Genomic DNA, 20,286 nt, shown 5'->3' on the forward strand with positions numbered 1-20,286 from the left:
CCCTCGCTCTCTCACTCTGGATACAATGTGTGCGCGTCAAGAATACACGCTATTGATCGCGGGTGGATGCAAGAAAGAGGCAGGAAATACGAGAAACCAGTCCCATAGAATGGGAGATTTCTTCTCCACCTACGTTTTATCAGAGACACGTATCATCGATAACTTCAACGGTTATATTAATAACGTGAACTTCGGAATCATTGTCGATCATTAATAAAATCTATTATTATATTTAAATTATATGAAAAAGAGAAAAATAATTTTAAAACGAATTGAAATATTATCGTTTTGAATAAATTCAAAAGGGAAAAAATAATTCATTGAAAGTTTCGAATAAAAAAAAAATCATAAAAATAAAAGTGAATAAACTTTCGTACAAATTATTATTGTTAGATATCGTTCGGTAAATGTTGAAAAATTTTAAATAATTATAATCAAAAAGAGAGAGAGAGAGAAAAAAAAAAGAAGAACTTATAAAATGATAATTGGCAAGGAATGAAATGCTTCCCAAAGTTATTTCGTAAGATTTAAATCTAGATATATATAAAGCGATGAGAAAATGTTACCCTATAGGATAGTTCATACAGATATGAAGATGTTTCCTCGTTTCAGAGATGAGGACGAACCTAACAGGAGGTTGAGTATGACTTTCGTCGGCAGGTTCGAAGGGAAACATATGCCGAGAATCCAAAAAGACCGGCAGGCATCGCAAGGCCTCGGATCGATGCGCGTCGGAGTGCGCGCTCAACCCCGGACCAACATGGACGCAAATTTATAAAGCAGAACTGGACGAGAAAAAAAGAGATTCTATAGAAGATGAAAAAGAGAGAGAGAAAGAGAGAGAGAGAGAGAGAGAGAGAGAAAGAGAGAGAGAGGTAATCCATCCTTTCTTTTGTAAAGAAAATAAGGATAATCCTTATAAAGAATATACGTACTTAGTGTATATATCTATGACAATTAACAAAAAGTTTAATTATTAATAACGTTGATTATATATTTTTTATTTTCTTTCTGAAATTTCTCTCGCATAACATATAAAAGGAAAAGCAAAAAAAAGAAAAGAAAAGAAAAGAAAAGAAAAGAAAAGAAAAGAGGTAAAAAAAAAAAAGAAAAAAAAAAACAGAACAAAACCTGAGTTACAAAAGTCCCGGTAGATTTCATGATGCTACCTTTCCTATATTTGCTTCGTGCATTAATGCGAACTGAAAAGAAAGAGAAGCTCGTAAAAGGGAGTCTGCCGCGAGTTCTTCTTTTGTTTTCGGTCGTGCGAGCATTTTCGATGCAATGGCGCCGAAAAGCAGAGGACCCAACCGAGTAATGGGGTGTCGCTGCCAGTCGCGCATTTATAATTTCTCTCCCCCTTCCCCTTACTCTCTTTTTCTCTCTCTCTTTCTCTCATTCTTTCTCTCACTCTGTCTCTGTCTCCCCAACCTTTCGCTCTCAACGATTCTCCATCCTTTATTCTTTCTCTCTTTAAACTGCCAGGTCGAAACAATTGCTTTCCGTCCAGGAAAAAGAAACAAAACTGTCTGCCAGCTCTGGCCGAGGCAAGTAGGGTGAAAGTTGCAAGATGAGTTACTGCAACGACTCGAGGATCCCGATAGAATTGCTTTATTTGTTTTACTCTATACAGAATTTATTTTCTAAGGAGATCCCGCTTTCCTTAATTCAATAATGTCAACCACTACTAAAACTTTCTACCAACTCCTTTGCGAAACGAGCAAATTAAGAAAATATCATATCATCTCGTTGACAATGAACCTTTAACATTAAATTTAATTCTTTAACATTAAAATTTATTTACCTTATCATTATGTTTCTCGACTGATAACGATATCAAAAGTAATTATATTTTCTTATAAATAAAAAATTAAAAAATATAATCCTTCCTAAAAACTATCGTTAGATCGTTATATATAATCTCGTTAAAGGAGAAAGTTACGAGAAAATTCGTTTATAAAAGAGATTCTATGCTCAAACGTTCTGGAAAATAGCGGAATCCAATCGATGATACAGGATCAGCCTTGATGTTTAAGAAATCGCTGTGTCTTCAATAGGAGCTCGCATTAATTTAATAAACCTGATGAGGATTTATCGCGCCAATTTATAAGGATTATCGGTCTAAGGGGATGGGACATTTCTATCTCGTTTAAGACAGACGTAAGACCAAGAGAAGGGAGAAAAGTGAAGATATTCTAACGTCTTTACATCCCTTAGAATTGGTAGATACGTTTTTCACACTTTCATCGTTCTGTCGATGCAAGTTCTTCGTTTTAATCTTTATCTGATATCTATTTAACGAAGATAACAACATTAAGAAATCACAAAGTCATTCATTAATTTATCCGCGAGTTTCTTGATCTTAATTTTAACGATTTTAAAAATAACCAAAAAAAAGAATACGCGGAACGTTTAAATGAAGTGAAATTTATGTGAAAAAAAACAAAGAGAAAAAAAAAGAAAGAATAAAATAAATCGCAAGGTCATCGAGAGCACTCGTGTCATTTTAGTCTTCTCAAAGTACTACATAGAACGAGAACAGTGATTCGAACGACCCTCTAAAGCCGTTGCCTCGCGAAACTCGTTTTGATTTAATTTATGCAACATGTTCCACGTTTCCCACCCCGGTCTTAAGGCCCTTTTGTACAGTTATTAATGCCTTGGGCCACTTCATTTTCACCGTACGCACACCGTCGTACGTAACATCGCTACCTGCCGTCAGTCCGGATGCTGCGATTCGTTCCTGTATATGCAAATTTGAAGGATCGAGAGAGAAAGAAAGAGAAAGAAAAAGAGAGAGAGAGAGAGAGAGAAAGAGAGAGAGAGAGAGAAAGAGAGAGGGAGAGAAATAGAGAGAGTATAAGCTAGAAAGAGAAAAAGGTCTTTCGTTAGACATCTGCTTGTGACGAACAATCGTCGGAAAAATAATAACTGTTTTTACAGCTAGAGAATATGTAGCCGTAGCAAAAGCGATTCTTTAGATTCAAAATTGACGAGACATGATCCTCGTTGGTACAGAACGCTTTAATATTACAATTGTATCCATAACTTCATATAAAATTCCATTAAACGTATCGTTTGATCGTATTTGTTATGACTTTTTCAATATCTTCTATCCCCGTTAAAGGAATAATAAAATAAAATCTCAATCTTGAATACTCAAACTCGTTATCATGTTATATCACGCTGAAAATTATTCGTTATAAACGTAAATCGTTACGGTGTGTAATTAAGAGCATAATTTCTTGGAATATCTACTTAAAATACTATCAAAGAATGCAATTAGGCCCTCAAGATACTTAATTTAAATTTATAGAAGCAATTTAATCACTATTGACGATTATTGGTACGAAAAGGGCTGCTTTATCACACGTATAAATCGCTTCGAAGCGACTTAATGTTTCCTCCGAAATACGTGAGCTATTTCCAAACGTTAAAATTAAAAGTACACTAACTGAGAGCCACTGAAAAGGGTGGAACAGGGATCTACTACGTCACCCTTAAATCGTCGGTAACGTTGAGCGCTGCGTTAACAATATGCTCTAGTGAATTGCAGAGTGCAATTCGGTCGAAAGCATGTACAGCCATCTAACCATTAAAGGCTGCAACATTTTCTCCTATGCGGTCGATAATTCTCTCTAGAGGAACTCTAAAGAGAGCTATTATATATATTTTAATGAAATATCATGTTATCATTTTTTTTTTTTTTTTTATATAAAATGTAAAACATTTTATATAATTATATAATTACATATAAAAAATAATCTGTATTTTCATTAGATAAACAATTTATTTGTTTGAATAAATGTGAAATCGAAACAAAAAATATTCTCAAGTCTATTTCTTAATTAATGTAATACGATTTGTATAAATAATTAAATCGTTTTTTGCTTCTAAAAATCAAATGAAATAATATAATTTAAAGAAAGGTACTTAATGAAGAAATTTAAGAATAATTATCAAACAATGAACTCAAACCAATTCATAAGTCGAGTCGACAATATTTTTCTCTTATCATTAATATTAACGGAACACGAATATTATTATTATATATATATATTTTTTTTTGTTTATTAAAAATAATTATAAGTATATTTTATTAAAGACATTTGACGTAATATTTTAATATCCTCGCAAAAATATTTTTAGAGAAAAGAAATTTATGCATCTTTTAAACCCTGGCGATCTTGTAAATTACTAAAGACTCAATCAGGAATAATATGGCTCGTAATAAAGTGCATCAAGCCTTTCAAAGTTCTTCGAGAATGTCCTGTTCGAACGAACAAACTTCCCCTAAAGAAGATCGATCTTCCAAGACGGCGCACTAATTGCGATCCCTTCAACTTTCCCTTCCATTGCTCTTTCTCTCTCTCTCTCTCTCCCCCTCCCTCTCTCTCTCTCTCTCTCTCTCTCTCTCTCTCTTTCTCTCTCTTTCTGCCTCTCTTGTTCGGACGAAACGTAAGCCGCGGATTACCTTACACGTTAATTATGCCGTAATTAACTCTCGTCGTTGTCACCGAACGAAGGGAAGCTGTAGAAAGTCGACGAAGCGATTTTGTACCGTTTACCATGAAAATCCTTCGTAACTTCCTATCGCCATCGACATAGAATAAAACTTGACAATGGTGCCTATCGACTATCGTAAAAAAGAAATAATAAAATGAAAACGAACTCGACGTCATTAAAACTTTTTTTTAAAACCATTTGCAACGGCCATCTCGATAATATAGTTGACAATGCGCGAAAAAAAGGAGACATTAACGACGTAAAATTGTCAAATTTCAAATGATTCAAACTTACCATTAGAAATTTCCAATATTTTTGAATTACTCCTACATTTACATATATCATATATTCGTAATATAGTTTTATATTATCAAATAAATTTCTTAAATTCGTAAATAAAAGGGTATTGAAATTATTTAAATATATATTAGAATATTTCATGGGAGTAATTTTAATATTTAAATTAAGATATTAAACGAAATTCATTATGAAATTATTAGGCTCAACTTTTTGATAGACTTTGTATTCTTTAAAAATATAATACATTGAGAATATCAAATTATTATTATTATTATTATCACATCTAATAATCAATTATTATCTAAACGATCAAAATATCACTTGTGCCAATGATTTATATATTCGATAGCCCGATGCAGCGAATCAAATTACCTGTCACTACGGAAAAGGGAGCATCGTGCCAGGTAACAGATCGTGCTTCCACGCAACAGGTATCGATACCCTCTATTACTTTCACACCATCGATTTTATGCTTAATATAATCGATCTCAATTCTGTTCCTCGCATAACAGGTACCGAGCACGCGTTCAGGTCAAATTCGAGCAGGTAGGAATCGATTACTATTCGGTATTGAATACAACCCTTTAAGAAAATGTGACTTTGTCACGAGCCACTTAAATTAAAGTCAAAGGAATGTTTGAAAATCGTCGCTAAGTTTTAATTAAAATATCTATATTTATTGGTATAAAAGATTAAATTTAAAAAATGAAACACTTCGATTTTTCCTATATCCTACTTTTTATCCTAATTTATATCCAATTGAAAAAGTAAATTAATATATGTATATATATTAATTAGATATCTTCGATAAATATAATAATATAAGAAAAATCTCTAAGGAAAAATAAAAGATTCGTAAAGAAATATGGCAGACGCCATTGCGCAAAAGGGAGGCTCGAATTGTATCGCTAGAGGAGAGCCCACCCTCTAATCCCCCACTCTAACCACCCCTGCTCAATGTGCGCCAAGTTATACGGTGTAAGCTCCATTGCTCGACGGCCAAAAAACGATGCTTTATATTCGCAATAATTCACTGAATATTGCATATCATATGAACTAAGCGCACGTAGGGAACTATAAAAAAAAAAATATATATATATAAACATACGTATATACTTAATTATAAATCCACAAATCTCAGAGTAATATAAATTTAGTAATATAAAATAGAAAATTAATTTGTTCGTTAAATTTTAATATTTGTCAGAAGTATAAATAGAAAATATATGAAAAATATCGAAACATAATTGGGATAAAAATCGGAACAATACAATTAACGAATAAAATATCTATTGATATTCGCTGGAATAATCAAAAGCAATTTAATCAAAAGAAATAAATAAATAAAAAATAAAAAAAATTGACAATTACCATTTACGATAATATATAAGAGCTCACGTGGGAGCCGCAATCATCGTGATTTCTTGGCGTTGATACCACACCGTCCAATTAAAAACATTTGAAAATTTCCCGAGGCAGCTTCCCTGGGATTTCCTCGGGAATAAGCAGAGAACGAAGGAGAAATCGCTCGGGCGCAATAAGTCAAATCTTGTTTGCGAGTCGGTACCTAGTTAAGAACGACTGGCCGGGTCTTCCCTGAGAGGGGTTGATGAGGAAAGCTCGAAGATGGAGGCTGTGGCGGAACGAAGAGGGCGGCTGGCTGGCTGGCTAGCCGACCGACCGACCGACCAGCCGTCCGGGAGGGATTCGAGCACGAGCCTGGAGGAGTTCCAGAGAAGGAAGGAGGGAGTGAGCACCTTCCTCATCGACCGTATAATTAAACCGGGCGCTGATTAAAAAAGTTACCACGGCCGTAAGATCATTACAGGGACCTCCATTCACCCACCCTCACCCGTGGCTTCCCATCCTTCCTTTCCTTTCCTTTCCGCCTTCCTGCGTTTTCAGAACCCCTTAAGGGTGCAAATTCTTTCCGCGTACTACTCTTACAAGCAAGATTGTGAATTCTAGGCATATGAGTTACTTGATATATCGTTTTGAAAAAATAATCTTCCGTCGGTTAATTCCATTGAAATCAATGTCAACATGTCAAATGATACATATCAATTCTATACGATTAATTTCTCATGAATTTTTATATTTAATATCTCTTTAAATAGGAACAAACGATGTGTATTATGTTATAGGTGAAAAATGTTACATGTTTAATTATGATTTTCGTCTCTTCGTATCAAAATTATTGCAGATGAGAAAAAAAGAAAACACGTGTCTTTTATTATCATATCATATGTTCTATCAACTTGTAAAATTTCATCAAAATTAAAAACAACGATTTTAAAGATATTCTCTGTGAACATACCTTTCCTTTGAAAGAGTAAGGAAAAGATCCTTTTCTTCAAAGAAATATTATTGAACGTATTACGTAATCTTTATTTGACCCTCTTGTATCTTCTGGAAACGCGTCGATGAAATGAGACTCGCGGAAACTTTGTGACGACCTTTACGAAGAAGAAATGATGACATCGGAATAAAGAAAGATACTTCGGTAACAAAGCGAATCCGACGTTTCTGTAGAAAAGAGATTGTTATGTACAAAGAGATAATTCAGACTCAGCGAAATGTTTCAAATATATCGTAGAATTAATAGACCACATTAAATCAATCCATCTTCTTATTGCGACGAATGAATAAAGACTGATTCAATGTTACAGAAGATCTAATTAAATTAATATAAGAAAATAAATAACAAGATCGCATCAATGACAACGTAAACTATCTTTGATTGTAGAAAAATCAAAACATACTTGTATACAAATCTCCGATAACATTGAAAATCGCTGTTCCGTATCGTAAACATTACTCAAAATCCAATTTCTTCTTCATTAAACGAAATAGTTTACATAGAGTATTAGAAAGAAGTCTCGTTCGACATCTTAGCAAATCCTCTTTTCGAATGGGGTCTCGGAGTTCTTGGACACCCGATTATGCCGATCTTATTCCGATGGTAGAAACTTTCTTAAAATTCAATGTAAGCTCCGTGAGTATCTCTGAAAGATCCGGTCGACAACCCCCGTCGAACGAGCAGCCCCTTCAGCCGATGGCGACGGTGCCTGGTTTCCTGGTTACCATGGCGATTCTTTTGCTTGACAGGTGGCTCCAAACCCCACCCCACCCACCTCCACCTCCTCCACCTCCACTTCCTCCTCCTCCTTCTTCTCCTCCGTCACGCTGTACTACCCCTCTAGACTCGTTCGTTCTGCCTGCCACGACTACGACGAACCAATCGCGCACAGCGAAAAAATATTCAATCACGCGTCAAGAACTGGAGGGTGGTAGTGGTGGTGGTAGTGGTGGCGTCGGTTCCGACGGTGGTAGTTGCCGAGGAGAATCAACTCTGTTCTCTCTCTCCCTCTCTCTTTTTCTCTTTTCCTCTCTGTTTCTCTCTCTCTCTCTCTCTCTCTCTCTCTCTCTTTCTCTCTCTCTCTATCTATCTATCTATCTATCTATCTTTCTCTTTCCCGCTTGCTTGCTCGCTTGCTCACCCCACTCTCTGTTCACGGACGAGAAACGAAGGTCGATGGCGGTAGTATGGTGATCGAACCACCCCCCGTCCGATGCGGCGGAGGAACACCAAACCCCTACCCCGATCAAAGTACGATGGAATAATAAAATGCCTCGGATTACATATTCAAAATCAATGGCTCCGTACCTTCTACATACAAAGGGGTGGGTGGGGTTTACCTCCTCCACCATCAACTTTACGAAGGGAGCAGGCAAGCGGAATATGGTCGCACGTACTCTAAGGTCCGACATTTTAAGCAACCACACCCTCTTTCGCTAAGTTCACCTCCTCCTCTTATTTTACACATTTTTATTACAATTCTTGAAATATTCGTACCTGATTTCCAATGCGTCTTAATGGATACATTTTTATATTGATAATTACGTAATTATTAATTATGTGATAAAGCTTTACGCTGAATCAATTTGAAGAAAAAAAATAAGAAAAAGAAAAGAAAAAAAAATAATAATAATGATTATAATAATACAGCGTTCGATCGTACGAATTGAGTTGAAAAGATTTTAATTGTATCTTTACTTAATTAATAGTAATTACGCACAAACGAGAAAAGTCGGCAACTTTATAAAAGTTGACGGAGTGGAAACCCGTCCAGACCATTACGAGAACTGAATTACGTGCGATAATTTCACAGACAATCGAAGAGGAAACGGACGAGAGAACGCTGCGCGAGGATTAATCAGTGACTAATTGATCCTCCTGAGATTAAGGTCAACCATTCAAGGCGATGCGTTGAGAAAAATCTGTCGTTAATGGAATTAAATCAAAATGATCAAAAATGATTAAATTTCCCAAAATTATAATCTTCGAAATGAATTTCAACTTATATACATTTGTTCGCTCTACCGACTGTTATAATATTATATTTACTCAGTATTAGATATCATTATAACATTTCTTTTTTTCGTCCATCTTTCACCGTACTATCACAAAAATTTATAATCAAATACTACATGTATAATAATCTAAAAACATACAATTCCACAATCGTATTTTCAATTGTCACTCTGAAAAAGCTTAACATTTTGAAAACAAGTCAATTCGGCAACACTATCATCTCTCCTTTTAATTTTCAATGACACTTTCAATTTCAATTGGTTTTTATGATTTTTCGATCTAAACATTGTAACATCATTCGTGATTCTGTCACATCGATCACGATCAATATTTTTCCCGTATCGTCACTTCGAAACTTCTCGGAAAAAACGTTATATCAAATTTAACGTGACAAGCAGAAATCATTCGGACGCATCGCGAAAGAATTTTTATTCGGAAATAGTAACAGCGTGGATATTTGATGGCCGGCCGTTTCGAAACTGGCCTCTTGCATTTTGCATGAACGAAGGACGGGTTCTAGTGCCAAGGGCCACCCTTTTGCCGGCCACGTAGTGGGGTGAGCCACGGATCTGGTCAGGTTTCGCTTAACCCCTTGTGACTCGTCTTTGAATCGTACGACGTACGTTGCTTAAATATTATCGGTAATTCGAGAAATCGATTTTAGAAAACAATTTTCATATAGTGCACCATACTTGAAGATATAAATAATAGGAGATGATGATGATAACAACGAAAAAACGAAGATCAATTATATTAAATCAATAGAAATAATGATGATTATTATGAGTCTTTTATTTTCACGTATAATTGTTACGTTCGTATTAATTGATTTTTTTCCATAGACAATAATTACACTCACATAATTCATTTCATTTTTATGATTTTTAAAATCAATAAGTTTTTTGAAGTTTATCTTAGCTATCTGATATTATGAGTAACTTATCGTTACAATGTAATATTAAATATTTAGAATCATAATCATGATTGTAAAATTTTTTTCATCAATCCGTTTAATTCTATTCAATTATAAGTAGTATTATTAAAGTATATTAAATTTAATTGAGCCAATTTCTTATTATAATATTTAAAAATTTTTTAAACATTCACACAGAAAAGATCACCGACTGTATGATATTTAAAATAAAATTATATTGTTGTATTATTGAATGAATTGTCGTGACGTGTGCCTGAAAACATATTTGTCGATATCTTAGAAAGACAATAAAAATTGTTTGGCCTTTTAATTAGATAACAGAAAAATCTCAACGTTCGATGTCGCGGACATTCGATCTTACGACTTTCCTAACGATTGAATTAGAAATCGTTAGGAAAGCATCGTTGGACCGCGAGAAATGATAGACAAAAGCAACAGTGCTTTTTTTGCTCGGCCAGCTGCGAAACGAAAAGCAAAGGGGGACATTACTTAATAAACGTGCGCATCCGGGGTGCGGTCCGGTCGGTATTGTTTCAGAATCGGTAAATGGGCGTCTGCAGGCGGATGCGTGCGGCCAAAGGGTTAAGGATTAAGGGTTGAGAATCGTAGCTCGGACCCACAATGGACACCTGGACGGGTCCACGGGAGTTCTTGCTAAAAAAAAAAAAAAAAAAAGAAAAAAGTAAAAAAGAAAAATAAAATCTTTTTCGTTTGCTTCTGGACATCTGCCATCCATTGGTGCTGCATCATTCCAGCAATGAATCAAGGAATCTTATACGCTCATTAGATAATTGGTTGTTAAAAAAAAAAAGAAAGAAAAAAAAAACAGAAAAAAGAAATGTCACATTTATCATCTTAATCGATCCATGGGAATATTGTCGGAGAAGCATTTGAGAAAAGTAAAAAATTTCAAAAGAGACATCTTGCATGGAATATGATCTTCAAGTCTATACAATAAAAAATCTTTTATCTACTCCTCTATATATCCTTCGTAAAGGATCCTTTCTAATCCAAATATCACAATGTCATCTACCGGTTAAAAAAGAGCGGTCCGTCGAAATGACAAAAATCTAACGCTATGATAATTCGTTATGAGAAATGGAAGTATGAGAACGCAAAGCCGTAGAACGAGTCACTCGAAGACTCGTTTTTTTTTCGCCTGATTCAGGACCACTCGGAGAGACCCTTGTGTCTCGGCGAAAACAATAAGTTGCATAATAAGCGGGCCGAATAAAGAGGAACCTGTTTCTCGGTCGATGGGGAAGAAGAGAAAGAAGAGTGAGAAAGGATAGGGAATGAAAGGTACCAAAGAAAATGTGGGGTAAAGAGACTCGGCCGAAAAGAAGGAGGCGAAGAGTCTCGGTATATTAACGCGTTGCACCGTCTCATTGGAATTATGATCTTTGGTACTCTCTCTTTCTCTCTTTTTATTTCTTTCTTTCTCGAGTAAAGATGTCGATGAGGAAGGACAAAACGACACATTAATAACGTATGCACCGTGCAGCTGGCAGCAACGTTTTGTTCTTCTTCGCGCTACAGGTTCTTGAATTTCACACACGTCGTGCCATAGCTCTACGACTCTACGGGGTTGTACGGTACTCTTCTCTCTCTTTCTCTCTGTCTGCCCTTCCGAAGGAACCCCCTATTGTTTTACCTCGCGAGACCAGTTTTTGTTTCATTCTGTCTCTCTTTCTCTCTCTCTCTCTCTCTCTCTCTCTCTCTCTCTCTCTCTCTCACTCCTTTTCTTTCTCATTCTCGTTTGCTCGCTTTCTGCACAGCTTATTATGTACGCTAACATACCGTTCGTGCACGCGATTGTTCGCACGGACAAACTTCGAATCTCCTCGCCCGTTCCTAACACGAAACGCGCGAGAAAGGGTTTGCGAATGGAGCCGGTGAAATGCCAAGAAAGGATCGATAGAAAAAAAAGCGAAACAATGAAAGGGTTAAAGTTGATACAATTGAGAAACGCGAGAAACGCAGTACCGATGTGCACACGTGACTTATTTTTATAACCATACCCCTATAACGCAACGAGGGGTAACGACAGTCTTATCGTTTTGTGAGCCGATCTAACGGCAACGTGACAAGCAAACGAAATTATAACAAAAAAAGAGAGAGAGAGAGAGAGAGATAAAAAATTCTTCAATAGAACTATAGAGTACTTATACCTACGTATATAAGTAAATGCGATTATGTTTATATCTCGAGATCGAATAAATTATTATCCATGGAAAGAAAGTTAAAAGAACAATAACAACGCCGATACCGATTTTTCTATCGAACGCGTAAAAGAACAATTTCATCCCTCTTCCCGATTCCCAAGTAAATTTCCATTCGAAGCGGTACGTCTTCGATAATAATCCGTCGTTACCGGAGGGTAGGCACGTCCGACGGATCGGTCCGCGGGCATAAATTGAAATGCTAAAAGCGGAATTGGGTAGGAATTAGGAAAAACGCCGCGAAATGGAACGGTGATTACGCGATGGTAGGAGAACGAAAGGAGGAAGATAAAGGGAGAGAATGAGAGAGGAAAAGAGAGAAAGACTGCAAAGGGCGGACGGAGGGTTGGCCCGTTGGTGAAGTCGAAGGAATTCTTTCCGTCGTTCTTAAAGGGTCAGAAAAGGAAGGCAATGGCGGACATGATGGCCAGCCAAGGCCGCCGGCAGTGACGGCAACAGAGGGGATGGCAACCGATGAGAGGGGTTATGCAAAGGGAAACCAGGAGAAAAAGAGAAAAAGAGGGAGAGAAAAAGAGAGAGAGAGAGAGAAAGTTCGCGATGGTGGAGGGTGTTCCGAGTGGCGCGTAAATAACTTCCATCTTCGAGGGTCCAACCACCCCCGGTATGCAACCAGGCACCAGGGGGACGGACCTCGAACGTAAAGGCGGGAGTGAGGGCAAAGGGGACAGAGAAAGAGGAAGCAAAAGAAAGCTTCTTCTCTCTTCGAAGATGAGCGAAGCGAGCGCGGCTTCGGAACGAACAGTGGAAGGGAAAGAGGAATTAGAGACTCGGCGGTGCTGCCGGAGGAGCCAGATGTAAAATATTCTTAATGAGCAAAGACTTTCAAGTATTGACTCAACATGGCGGCCGTCCTTTCAAGTCGGCTTGTTAAGCATTATTCCGCACCTCTCTCTCTCTCTCTCTCTCTCTCTCTCTCTCTCTCTCTCTCTCTCTCTCTCTCTTTATCTCTCTCTCTCTCTCTCTCTTTATCTCTCTCTCTCTCTTTTTTTCTCCATGTACACCTCGGCCTCCCGCCTACGTTTTTTTCTTTGTGCGGTCCATCCTCTTTTTCTTCCCTCTTTTCGTTTTATTCCTCTTTTCCTTGTCTTTCTCTAATAAATCGTGTTCCCTCGTTCCTCACTATATCCTACACACTCGAATCTTCTCTTGACTTTCACGATTCCCCCAAGTAAAAAAAACGACCTCCTCTCTTTCTTTGTAAAGAGGCGAGAGACACGAATGGAGGACGTTACGAGAAAGAACGAGATATCTATGCAAGGACTTTGTCTGTAATTCTACAAATAAAAATTATGTCTATGATAGGTCAGGCACTAAAGAAAAAGAAAAAAAAAAAGAAAAAAAAGAAAGAAAGGAAAAGAAAAGAAAAAATAAATAAATAAATAAATAAAAAAAAAAAAAGAAACAAAAAGAAAAATCTTACTTTTCTTCATTGAATGTACGGATAAACGAATATAAAGCGAAATAGATTCTTCGTCAGTGCATTCACAGAAAGACAAGAAAGTTTGACCTCGAAAGGATAATGATGAAGCTGTCATTTCAAAGATTATTCTCAATGAATTATAAATTACCTGGAATTTTTCATAAAGGACGGTGATAGAATTTTTTGGAGAATCGTCCGCATAACTTTTACCAAAGAAATTTTATCTTGATAATTGAGACGGAGATCGAAAGAATTTTTCAATGATGCTTGAACGATCCTAAAAGAAGAATTTAATGCGAATATTATAAAATGCCGTAATACTTCGTGATCTCGATAAGGTATATCTTTTAAAACACAAATTTCTGACTTAACCTATGATGTCTTGAAACAGAAAAAAAAAAAGAGAAAAGAAAGAAAGAAAAAAAAAAAGAATTCCATGAAAGATGACGGCCTTGATAGAACCTCAGTATATTTGTAGTCGAAGATTCGAAATTCTTTGAAACCACTCTAGGCTACTTTAGAAGGTTGAAGACTATTAAGCCTTTCGCAGAAAAACGCTACCTTCGTACGAATGGATCGTCCGGTGGATTATTTAAAGGAGACATCCAGGGGCCAGGGGCACGAAGCCTGAGGCTTGTTAAAACTTGGCTCTCGCTTTGAACCCTTGTAGAGGCGTACGACGTCCTCGCGAGGGACTGAAATAAGGGTTAAAAATGTATAAGATAAGATAGAGAACGATGGAAGCAGAGAAAGAAAGAAAGAAAGAAAGAAAGAAAGAAAGAAAGAAAGAAAGAAAGAAAGACAGACAGAGAAAGGAAAAGCAGGGTTACAAGAGAGGAGGGTGGATGGCAACCAAGGGAGGTGGATAGGAAAGAACGGGAGAAAGAGAGAGACAGAGAAAAGTTTCATTATTGATCAAAGAAACTGAGTGTCGGTACCCACCCCAAAAGCTCGTTCTATTCAACTCGCCTTCGGCTTCCCATTAAAAATACCGGCGTCATTCCTTTTTTGCTATGTAGGCACTGTAGCTCTCCTTCCGATACCTCCTCTTGCCTCACTATCCGATTTTCTTTTTCACCTTTTTATTTTCTACCTCCTTCGTATTCTCTTCATCATCTCGAACCTTTGCCACTATCGCGGTTTAGAACGTTCTCGAAAATAAAAATCCACATTTCCTTCAAATATTATATCGATTCATTCATTATAAATTTCATTTATCGTTAATCGATAATTCATTTAATTATTAACCCGAAATCAAATTTTTTCCATTTATTTACGAAGAAAAGAAAAGAAAATAAAAACCTATGTGAAATCGATCATTTCTTTTTTCTTTTTCTTTTTGTTCTTATCGATAATATATACGTGTGTACTGGTACGTACGTATCTAAAAAAGGAAATTATGTGATTTGAATAATTAATAAATTTTTTAATCAGTACACGATACTTTTAAGAATGATCTTTTCGAAACGATAAATATATCGAAGTAATCTCGAAATATATCTATCTATAGTAATAGTAACTTCCAATAGCCACATTAGTTGGTACTCGTGCAATACGTGCTATTATGCGTACGCAGCTGTTAAATATTAATTTATTTGTAAAAATCTACAAATTTTTGTCATGACAAACGAAGATATCGTATGGGAAGAGTTATCAAAGATATCTGCAGATCCTCCTGAAGCAAGAGACAAATGTATACAATGCAAGTATGTCATTTTGTAAATTCTTAGGTTATGTTTGTGACTTGATTGTATTATTTTTTTTTTATATATATATATCATATCATTCATAATTAAATTATCATATTAGGTTAGGTTTATATATATTAGGTTATATATATTATATATATATATATATATTAGGTTAGGTATATATATATATATATATATATATATATATATATATATGTTTTTACATTGAAGTATTTTAAACAATATTATTGAAAAAATTCTGTAGCTATAAAAGAGATCATTAAAAAAATTCAGTTTTATTAATCATTATATTTTTTTCCTATAGAAGACCGGTAGCAGTATGTTGGTGTCCTGGACTTCCAAAACAACGATTACGTCCTGAATCTAGGATTATCATTTTACAGCATCCAGCAGAAGTGAAACGTTGTTTACGTACAGCTCCAATGCTAGCACTTGGTTTAGAAGATGGAAAGTGTATGACTTTTAGGTAGGTTAATAATTGTAAAGTAAAGAAACACAAATTGAAATTAATATTTCAATTTATAGAGGGAAAAAGTTTCCGTTGCCTAAACACGAAGGTTTAGCAGAAATTTTAAATGACAAAGATACAATTTTATTGTATCCATCACCCGGTGCTATGGCTCTGAATAAATTGGATCCAGTAGGTACAAATGGACAAAGGCCATATAATTTAGTATTATTGGATGGTACTTGGCCACAGGCAAAGGTATAATATTACCTAACATTGTATGTACATAAAAATGTTAGAACAAATGTGCAAAATAGAATTTACGCTATAGGCCATATATCATGCAAGTCCAGCATTATATTTACTTCGAGCCTATAAACTAGTAGGAGTACCAGCAAGCGAGTATGTCATTCGAACACAACCAACCGAAGGGTGCTTATCCACTCTTGAAACAGGTGCATTGGCACTTTCAATTTTAGAAGGAAATCACCAGTTAAGAAATATTATGCTTGGGCCTTTACATTACCTCTGCAGGTAATTAGTTTTTTTTTTTTTCATCAATTTCTTTGTATTTTTCTATATTATATATTATACTTTACTATAATATATTGCAGTATAATTATAAAACAGAATGCATTTTAGATTTCAACTTGAAAATGGGGCAGTAACACATCAGAGTAAAGAGTTTTTAATCAAGCAGAAGACTTACCCTAAACTTATAGGCAGACGATTAGCTAAACAATTGCGAATGTTACCGGAGGAATCCTAGCAGAGTAATGCATAAAATAAATTATTAAAATAAGTTTTTACAACGAATGAGTATAAAAATAGTATAAAGTAACATTTATTTTTTTTATTTAATATTTTCAGTTAAGATAATCACCATTAATGTTAATCATTCTTATTTTCTTTTCTTGTATTTATCTTAAATTGAAACTCCACAGTTCCATGTTGTGGTACAAAAACAAAGGACCACGACAATATGTCTGTACATGAAACATTCTTAATGTTTCGAAAGATATGTACACCTTGCCTAGTAAATCTGTCCCATGATATTCTTTTACCAGGTACTATTTCTTGAGTGGGGCCACAAGATACATTTATCTCAGAATCTAATTGCCAATCCACCCATAATGCAACTCCATTGCATAAGCCACTCCTAAATATAAACAAAAAATTATTTAGAAAAAATTCATCAAAAATAATATCTTAAATATACATATATTAACAAAAGTCTTACTGCAAAATAGGAACGTCATCCGATATTTGAATACGTTTTTGATCATGAACATTTGTAGATAGGTCAAATGTTTTAACAGTGAAAGGCAATGTCAAAGCTCGAGCTGGATATTCCCAAAGAGGTTGTGCATCTACAGGACTATCACTTTTGTCACTGGATTCCTATGAAATTTTATAAAAATTAATAAGACATTTTGAACTTTTACAACAGAGTGCCTTACCTGAACAAGCTTATCAAAACTAGATAAATCAAAACCTTCACACACACCAAGAGGTGCTCGAATTTTATGTAGATCTTTAAATTCAACAACAACAGCTTTTATTGTAGCTGCTATAGGTAATTTTTGAACTTGTGATGAATATTGTGAAGCAAGATACCAAAAACGAAGATTTTCCCATGGTACAATAGAACTGATGAAATATGGCTCACCAAAAATTAAATCTATCATACTAGCTGGTGGCAACTTATCCGTACTTATAATTTCTACTTTGTCTTCAAGGTTATTTGTCTTTATAAACATTTCAATAGTTTTTTGAGACAAAAAATTTGTTTCTAATAGATACACTTTTTTTGCACCTAGCTGTGCAGCAGCTAAGCCTAAGAAACATCCATCTGAGAAACAGAGACAAGTAGTATTTGGTTTAACCTTCTTAGACAATGCTTCTATATATTTGTTATTCCGTTCTTTGTCATTTAATTGACCTATACGTGTTCTGGAGTAAGCAATGTGTGTACAGCAACTACATATTGGTCTATCATAATTCGGTATATCTATTCTAAAAATTAAACAGAGTTAAAACGTTAGAAATATAATAAGAAGTAAAATAATGGATAATATGGAAAGTATGTGTAACAAGATGGAAAAAAAATTGCAATAAAAAAAAATAAACCTTACATTGGACCATTTTTTATATCAAACCAAAAAGAATATTCGTCATGATAACCAACAAGGCTAACATTGTTATTAACACTTATTTGTACTTCTGATGGAAGATAATAAATAGTTTGCATCCAATGATCTCTCCATGGTATTACATCTGCTAATTCATTAAAATTTACATTATTATGTGGCAACTTTTTAATCTCAGGATGTTCCCATACAGGTGCGCAGCTTAACAAAACCTATGAAATATCTATTAGTAAGAATCTTATTTATAATATAATTATTTTAAATAATATATATTATTATAATTACTACCTTCTTTTCTGTATCCATATTTAAATCCCACCATAAGAAGATTGCATGAGCGGTACCATTGTCAATTGGTGAAACATCTAAACACATTCTATCATTATATTTCAAAGGTGTATTTCCAGACCAGTCGAATCTAAAATACAAATTATGTAAATATTTTATATAAACACAAATGCAGACAAATATATATTTTTACCTAAACATAGGTTGTGGTGGTAATAATGGTTTGAATTCGTCACGAGGAAGGCGTGACAATTGAATATCGTGTACAGCTGCAGCCCCAGAACATGATTTTATACATAATGGAGCATTTATAAGAATTTTTTGTGTCCCAGTATCACTGATCGATTCTATTCTATTCCATGCACAAACAGATTTGCTTTCAACAACTTGTGCCCACATAGTACCACTATTTGGTATGACTATACTATCTTTCTAGAAGAAAATTATTTGTAAATATATGTAAGTAAATGAAATATTTATTAATTTAAAAGAAAAAAAATTGTTAATAGTACTTCAAGTAATGTTTCATGAGCATGATGAAAGGTGGATAATGCTCCTTCTCCAATAAGTTCGGTATCGAATACTTCTGTCACCAATATATTTGCTCTTTTTGGCATATCACCATTTTTACCTGCTGTCATTTCCGTGGAACGTTTATGTATTAATTTTATTTTATCAGCAAAGCCATTTTCTTTTATAATCGTTACAGCACACATAGCCATTGGACTGAATGCCTAAAAATTAGAAAAAAATTAAACATCATAGATATTTTACAATATTTCAAGAATAATAATTTCTTATTTAAACATATAATATATAATAAAATACCTCGCATGCTGTTATACTATCTGCTCCACATTTTGCTGCCATCATAGACAATAAACCTGTGCCAGTACCTATATCAAGTACATTAGCTTCTTGTCCAGCATCATGTTTGTTTTTAATGGCAGCCTCAAGAGCAATATAATACTTTTGATTCTATATCAACAAATAAAAAAAAATCATTTTTTTTTTTTTTTTATCATCTTATATCAAATTTTAATATTTATATTTGAAATACCAACTCTTTCATGATCGTGCAACATATCAGCAAATGCCGATCTTGCCACTTCTTGATGATAATCATAATCTTGATCTTTCTCTTCCCAAGTTGCAGTACCCGTAATGGGATTTAAACATTGAGTAAATATACTCATATTACGAATAGTTATACAGCGTATAGATAATGATCTAAACATATAATCTTCGAACTACTATTAACTTATATGGTCACTATTATTAATTAAATAAATAAAAATTTGTTTGATTGTTGAACAAAAGTTTGAACAAGCAAATAAAAACAATTTAACAAATGTGAATTATGTATTAAATTATAATTCTATGAGGAATTGTAATTAATTATTTAATATCAGAACTAAAAAAAAAAAAAAATATTTTAAAAAAAAATCCTCAGTCTATTCGATACACTATTTTATTTAAAAAAAAAAAATTAAATCAAGAAGAATAAGTTTAAATTATACAAATTTATACTATGCTTGAAAAATAAAGATATGCTTGTTTGAAAGTATAAAAGAAATTCTAAATAGCTGGTATAAATAATTCATAATATTATAAAAAATTTAAAGTTTGTATACATCGTAAAAAATATAAACAGTTCTTGATAAAATCATAACCACAACGACTCACACGAGGTTTTCACTCATTTCGTCCACAAAAGACTAAAACTGACTAGAAGAGAAATTGAATGAGGTGTCGTATTTGTGAACTAATATCAAATCTAACCATCGGTTGTTAAGGAAGTTCTCTGCTACATTTATAGTCTTTTAAAAAAGTAGAACGATATTTTATCGGCACGGTATTTATTTCAACATTTAACTGACAACAATATATATATGTACAATTTTACGTAT

General features: G+C 34.5%; 2 protein-coding genes and 1 long non-coding RNA gene across 8 annotated transcripts; 1 reads left to right on the forward strand and 2 right to left on the reverse strand.

Annotated features, from left to right (window-relative positions):
- Positions 1-10,248: 10,248 nt before the first annotated feature.
- Positions 10,249-15,341, reverse strand: LOC118441538 (uncharacterized). Of its 2 annotated transcripts, none has more exons than XR_004838147.2 (4): positions 14,721-15,341; positions 14,340-14,473; positions 13,927-14,055; positions 10,249-10,769 (listed from the first exon to the last, which is right to left on the reverse strand). It is a non-coding gene; the product is annotated as an uncharacterized LOC118441538 (long non-coding RNA). The 2 variants fall into 2 exon arrangements; XR_004838146.2 differs by lacking the exon at positions 10,249-10,769 and adding an exon at positions 13,377-13,632.
- Dtwd2 (DTW domain containing 2) lies at positions 15,289-16,827 on the forward strand. 3 transcript variants are annotated; one of them, XM_085665004.1, is made up of 5 exons: positions 15,289-15,484; positions 15,795-15,956; positions 16,016-16,196; positions 16,270-16,472; positions 16,569-16,827. In XM_085665004.1, the coding sequence occupies exons 1-5, from the start codon at positions 15,399-15,401 to the stop codon at positions 16,705-16,707; spliced, it is 771 nt and encodes a 256-aa protein (XP_085521130.1). In that variant the 5' UTR covers positions 15,289-15,398; the 3' UTR covers positions 16,708-16,827. The 3 variants fall into 3 exon arrangements, with proteins under 3 accessions (XP_085521130.1, XP_035722385.1, XP_085521132.1); XM_035866492.2 differs by having other exon boundaries at positions 15,294-15,484; positions 16,581-16,827; XM_085665006.1 differs by having other exon boundaries at positions 15,337-15,480.
- A 2-nt stretch (positions 16,828-16,829) lies between these two features.
- Art7 (arginine methyltransferase 7) lies at positions 16,830-20,083 on the reverse strand. 3 transcript variants are annotated; one of them, XM_035866477.2, is made up of 10 exons: positions 20,011-20,083; positions 19,441-19,606; positions 19,205-19,354; positions 18,889-19,110; positions 18,570-18,808; positions 18,377-18,506; positions 18,074-18,300; positions 17,399-17,954; positions 17,179-17,339; positions 16,830-17,097 (listed from the first exon to the last, which is right to left on the reverse strand). In XM_035866477.2, the coding sequence occupies exons 2-10, from the start codon at positions 19,570-19,572 to the stop codon at positions 16,830-16,832; spliced, it is 2,085 nt and encodes a 694-aa protein (XP_035722370.1). In that variant the 5' UTR covers positions 19,573-19,606; positions 20,011-20,083. The 3 variants fall into 3 exon arrangements, with proteins under 3 accessions (XP_035722370.1, XP_035722360.1, XP_035722341.1); XM_035866467.2 differs by having other exon boundaries at positions 19,441-19,619; XM_035866448.2 differs by lacking the exon at positions 20,011-20,083 and having other exon boundaries at positions 19,441-19,814.
- Positions 20,084-20,286: the final 203 nt, after the last annotated feature.

This window comes from Vespa mandarinia, chromosome 2 (genome assembly GCF_050613455.1).
Source record: "Vespa mandarinia isolate Hongniang chromosome 2, ASM5061345v1, whole genome shotgun sequence".
In the NCBI taxonomy this organism is placed as follows: Eukaryota; Metazoa; Arthropoda; class Insecta; order Hymenoptera; family Vespidae; genus Vespa; species Vespa mandarinia.